General features: G+C 42.5%; 1 protein-coding gene across 1 annotated transcript in view; it reads left to right on the forward strand.

The window, feature by feature from the left end:
- The window catches only part of LOC122920365 (brain-derived neurotrophic factor), a 52,767-nt gene extending 48,983 nt beyond the window's left edge, over nucleotides 1-3,784 (forward strand). The window contains exon 2 of the mRNA XM_044269804.1: nucleotides 2,935-3,784. Within this exon, the coding sequence (XP_044125739.1) occupies nucleotides 2,956-3,702 (747 nt within the window). The 5' untranslated portion in view covers nucleotides 2,935-2,955 and the 3' untranslated portion in view covers nucleotides 3,703-3,784. The remainder of the gene's footprint in view (nucleotides 1-2,934) is intronic.
- Nucleotides 3,785-6,000: the final 2,216 nt, after the last annotated feature.

Genomic DNA, 6,000 nt, shown 5'->3' on the forward strand with positions numbered 1-6,000 from the left:
GCTGCATGAAGAGGTCATAGCACTCTGTGAGTGCTTCGGCCTCTTCCTAGGCCATGTGGCATCATGTTCATTGGTCACATGGCCTCAACGTCTGTAAAATCGTTAGTTCGGACAAGTACACTCATCGGTTGCCATTAATGAAATGCACAGTAATTGTTTCATTTAAATGCTAGTTGCCTGCTACAACGTTTGGTCGTTTAGTTGCTGCTGCCTATGATCGCTTATGCCAGAGTTGCTCAACCTGCGGCCCTCCAGATGTGGCAAAACTACAACTCCTAGCATGCCTTAATATCTGTAGGCTGTCCAGGCATGCTGGGAGTTGTAGTTTTGCAACAGGTTGGGCATCCCTGGCTTAAGCGATTATCTGCTCGTCTAAAATCCACCTTTAGAAACAGGAAAACCCAGGAAGAAAGACTCAGGTGCAGCCTCCACCCACCAACTGCAGTACAACAATAATGCTGAATCAGAACATTTATTCAGCTGGCTATACACATTTTGCTGTTTTATTATTTTATGACGCCTGTTAACTATACATAGGTTTTGTACTGGTGACGTCTGAAGAGGTGTGCACAATAGCAACGCTTTTATATGTAAAACAAATAGAGTTTTATAGGGTTAAATATGTAACCACCATACCAGTTATAGCTGTATAAATGCAAAATGGTATACTGGACTACTTCTGTATGTTTACTGGTTGTGAAGATTTTTGCATTTGTTACATTTCATTGTTCCGTAGTGGTGGCTTTTGGTGATCTGCAGGTAATTTTGTGGGTGTATAATATGATATTGTACCCAAATCTTACAATGAATAAAAATAATATATCTGGTGGCGGGAATATTGATTGATTTTTAGAAGTAAATATGGAAAATAGGGGAAGTATGAAGTTGAAGCTATTCATAAATGTTCATTTCTTTTTTATGGGGAACTCCTAACATATTTTACAGTTTCAGTAATACTTTCCTGATGCCTGTCTTAAGCTGGCCATACACATACTGGCCATGTACGTCAACCAAACCCACCAATTACAGTGGGACCGGCCAAACATCTAATGTGTGTGGGGCCTCTTGACTCTTCCCTGATGGCATATGTTTGAGGGTATTGAGCTGTCAGATTTCCACTGGCCAATTCTTTTGTGTTTGTGGCTTCCTCCTTCTTCAAACTGTGAGCTGCCAACATGATAGCTGTTGGAAAAACAAGCATTTAGCTATTTTATGTGTATGGCCAACCAACAAAAATGCTCATTCCACCCCACCCCAATATTTTGCATGTAGGGTGTAAGTACCAGGTAGAGAGACTACTAGTAATTAGGGGTGAGATGAGTTAAATATTACTGTGAATGATGGACAGGGTTTGTAGAAAATTGTAGACCACTGATGAATCAGGGACAGGACGAAGAGACATATGGGACTTAAAGGGGTTGTCCGCTTTTTACTATTGATGACCTATCCTCAGCTGTTTGAAGAGAAGGCAGTGCTCGTTCGATCGCTGCCTTCTCCGTTCTGTTTATCTGCTCGCTGTAGCAATTGCAGTGTTAAGCAGGTGTTATTATAAGTATGGCATCCCCATTCACTTCTATAAGACGACTCAGTAGTATTTACTTGAACAGAGTGAGCCGTCCCATAGAAGTGAATGTGGACGCCATATTTGTAATTATACCTTCTTAGGGCTCTTTCACACTTGCGTTCTTTTCTTCCGGCATAGAGTTCCGTCGTCGGGGCTCTATGCCGGAAGAATTCTGATCAGGATTATCCCCATGCATTCTGAATGGAGAGAAATCCGTTCAGGATGCATCAGGATATCTTCAGTTCAGGACCGGAACGTTTTTTGGCCGGAGAAAATACCGCAGCATGCTGCGCTTTTTGCTCCGGCCAAAAATCCTGAACACTTGCCGCAAGGCCGGATCCGGGATTAATGCCCATTGAAAGGCATTAATCCGGATCCGTCCTTAAGCTAAACGTCGCTTCGGCGCATTGCCGGATCCGCCGTTTAGCTTTTTCTGAATGGTTACCATGGCTGCCGGGACGCTAAAGTGTAGTGGGGAGCAGTATACTTACCGTCCGTGCGGCTCCCGGGGCGCTTCAGAGTGACGTCCACGCGCATGGATGACGTGATCGCAAGGACACGTCATCCATGCGCCTGGGGCGCTCTGATGTCACTATGGAGCGCCCCGGGAGCCGCACGGACGGTAAGTATACCGCTCCCCTGCTCCCCACTACTACTATGAAAACCAGGACTTTAATAGCGTCCTGGCTGCCATAGTAACACTGAACGCATTTTGAAGACGGATCCGCCTTCAAATGCTTTCAGTTCACTTGCATTTTTCCGGATCCGGCAAATGGAGTACACGCCGGATCCGGACAACGCAAGTGTGAAAGAGGCCTTACCACTGCAATTGCTGCAGCGAGCAGATAAACAGAGCAGAGAAGGCAGCGTTTATTTTAGCGCTGCATTCTCTTCAAACAACTGATCAGTGGGGGTGTCGAGTGTCGTACTCCCGCCGATCTGATATTGATGACCTATCCTGAGGATAGCTCATCAATAGTAAAAGGCGGACAAAGCCTTTAATGAAATCATAAAATAATCATAAACTTTTGGAACTTTTGACTTTGCTTCTGAAAATGGTTATGGTGGAAAGGGGAATATTCTAAGTGTTGTTAAGGGGCCCTGTGGCTCCTTGTTAGGCCCCTGATCCACAGAACCCCTTATTGGGATAAGATGGTCTGATAATGACATTTATTCATACGTTTAATTACATTCTCTACCTCAAAAAGTATGTTCAAAAATTCTAAATTCATAATGGATTGCGATTATGGTCTTAGAAGTTATATAAATTGATTACGTTCTTGTGGATTTCAAATGTGTGATTCCCTTGTGTCGTATTTTTGCCTTTCCCAATTCTAATCTTTGTATTATTTTGTGTTTTCTTCCTGCAGTTCCATCAGGTGAGAAGAGTAATGACCATCCTTTTCCTTACTATGGTTATTTCATACTTCAGTTGCATGAAAGCTGCCCCTATGAAAGAAGCCAGTGTCAGAGGACAAAGTGGCCTGGCCTATCCGGGTCTTCGGACCCATGGTACTCTGGAAAGCATAGGTGGGCCAATGGGTAGTTCAAGAGGAGGTGGACTTCCATCCCTGACAGATACCTTTGAACATGTCATAGAAGAACTCCTAGAAGAGGAACAAAACTTAAGGCAGAGTGAGGAGAACAAGGACTCAGATATGTATTCATCAAGGGTTATGCTGAGCACTCAAGTGCCTTTGGAGCCCCCTTTGCTTTTTCTTCTTGAGGAGTATAAAAATTACCTGGATGCTGCAAACATGTCCATGAGGGTACGACGCCACTCAGACCCAGCCAGGCGCGGGGAATTGAGCGTATGTGACAGTATTAGCGAGTGGGTGACTGCGGCAGACAAGAAAACGGCGATAGATATGGCGGGTCAAACAGTTACTGTTCTTGAAAAAGTCCCAGTACCCAAGGGTCAACTGAAACAATATTTCTATGAGACCAAATGCAATCCCATGGGCTACATGAAGGAAGGTTGCAGGGGCATCGACAAGAGGTACTGGAACTCGCAATGCCGAACTACCCAGTCTTATGTGCGTGCTCTCACCATGGATAGCAAAAAGAAAGTTGGTTGGCGCTTTATCAGAATAGACACTTCTTGTGTATGCACACTGACCATAAAAAGAGGAAGATAGTGAAGTTATCTTGTATAGATTATATTGAAGAGAAAATTATCTATTTGTATATATACATAACAGGGTAAATTATTCAGTAAAAGAAAATAATTTTATGGACTGCATGTATAAATGAAGTTTATACAGTACCGTGGTTCTACAAATCTATTTATTGAACATATCCATAACCTAAAGGGAAACAGAGTCCTCTGCGCACAACGTAGCCTGTACTCTGCGAGGGGGGCTGGGACCACATTGCTGTGCAATTGTTCCTTGGCCCCTTTCGCAGTCCATGGGTTAAGAGATAAGCCTGCGTTACGTTCCTCAAAAAAACATTGTGGTTTGTTGATGTTGCCAAGATTTGAAATCATAAAAAAAAAAAGATATAAACAAGCATGCATGCTGCTTCAATCGTGAATTGATAACACTCTGTCGTCATCCAGACAAAAGACAAAAAAATCCAACCAAAACATTCTGTTTACAATTTAGACAGTATCTTTATTCATGTCGGTATTATATCTGTTTACTGCTTTTAACTTCTGATAGCGTTGGAATTAAAAAATGTCAAGGTGCTGTTGTTATAGCTCTACTGTTTAATTTTTAATTTTTCGTGTTTTTTTTTTAATTTTTGTTCCTGCAAAAAAAGAAAAAAAGAAAAAAAAAGTTGCAAAGAGCTTGTCATGAATACGTGTTCTAGCCGGAAAAAAAAAAATAATCAGATGAATATTTCATTCTTTTTGTATGTTGTGAAGGTGTTTGCAAACTCGAATCAGACTACTGATCAAAAAAATAAATAAAAAAAAAGTGAAGGCATTTAAAAAAAAAAAAAAAGAAAAAAGTCAATGTTCATGTTAAAACGTTTTCGAGACCTGCGTTGGAAACCGAGTTGTCTTTCAGTGAGGGCATGAAGCTTTCTCTTTCTTGCAGGCTTTTGTGTGCTACCTTGCAGCTGTTGTATGCTATTCTTGAATTCATGCAGGACTGGCGCGTTTTGTAAAACAAAAACAAAAAACACACACAAAAACAAAAAAAAACATAGAAAAGGAAGTTATAGAGTAGAAGAGAGGAGATCTTGAAGGTGAAGATGGTCAGAAGGTTGCTGGGTTCTGTTGACATTTGCATTACAAATGCTACCTGGATGTTGTTTTTCTAGGCACTTTTGGCCGTGTAATCTTGTCCTCTTAATGCTAATAGGCAAACAAATGAGATGCGGAGCAGTCACCAGGCTTCTGAGGAAAGCAGCAAACAATTTGGATGTTGTGACGTGTGCAGGACACCAATCTTGAAAACCCTAGGAGCGGCATTGCAACAAATACAGAACTCCTGGCCAATGGCTCAGATTCTAGGAACCGTAGTGCAGGAACTTTAAAGTGCTTTTCCTTGGGTGAGAGAAGTGAGCCATTGTGCCTAGTCATCAGTATTGAGGAGAAGGCAACTGATATCAAAGAGGCATGAGGTCTACCTTGCCTCATACCGGAGCAGTGTTATCATTTCCTTGGGAAGTGATACAACGAATATTGTGTACTTGCTGCCTGCTCTTTCTGGAGGTGCACTTTAAAGGGGACCTGGCATATTGAGTATGTACTCGAATCTGCCGTAGCATTTATAGAGCTAAACAGATTAACACTAAAGATTAAAATGGGTTGTCCATCCTTTTTTTTTTCCATAAATTTGCACCCCAGCCAATTGTACCTATAGAAAAATCCATACTCACCTGCCCCCTGCGACTCCATTCTGGCTCTCTTTACTGGTATTCCAGTCCCCATCTGTCAACTTTCATATGGACTGTGCGCCACTGCTACCAATGACTGGTCTCAGCAGTGACATATCCCCAAGTGGGTCACACGCCACTTGGGGACAATCACTGGCTACAGTGGCACATCTGACCCCATCTGTGTGGAAGCTGACAGACCAGAGGAGCAGTGAAGAGACTCAGGGAGAGAGAAGGGAGTGGAGGGGGGCAGGTGAGTTTAAAAAAGGGACAACCTATTTAAGGAAAAATACTCAGCATAACTTGAAAATGATTGACTTAAATCCCTGCACGTCCTGAGCTTCTGAGTCCAGTGGGCAGTCCTACCCGGTGATTGGCAGCTATCTCTGTATGCATGTTCTTACAGAGGGGCTGTCAATCATTGAGTAAAACCGCCTACTGGACTCCCAAGCATAGAAAGAGCATGGATTTCACTTAATCAGTTAAAAGTTATATAATTTTGAAGCAAAAGATGTAGTACGGTATATCAATCTGCTCAGCTCCTCCTGCTGTATGAAAGGCTCCCAGTAGATTGGATAGCAGTTTCTCATGGTGACAGGTTCCCCTAA

The sequence above is a fragment of the Bufo gargarizans genome, chromosome 10, assembly GCF_014858855.1.
Source record: "Bufo gargarizans isolate SCDJY-AF-19 chromosome 10, ASM1485885v1, whole genome shotgun sequence".
Classification (NCBI taxonomy): Eukaryota; Metazoa; Chordata; class Amphibia; order Anura; family Bufonidae; genus Bufo; species Bufo gargarizans.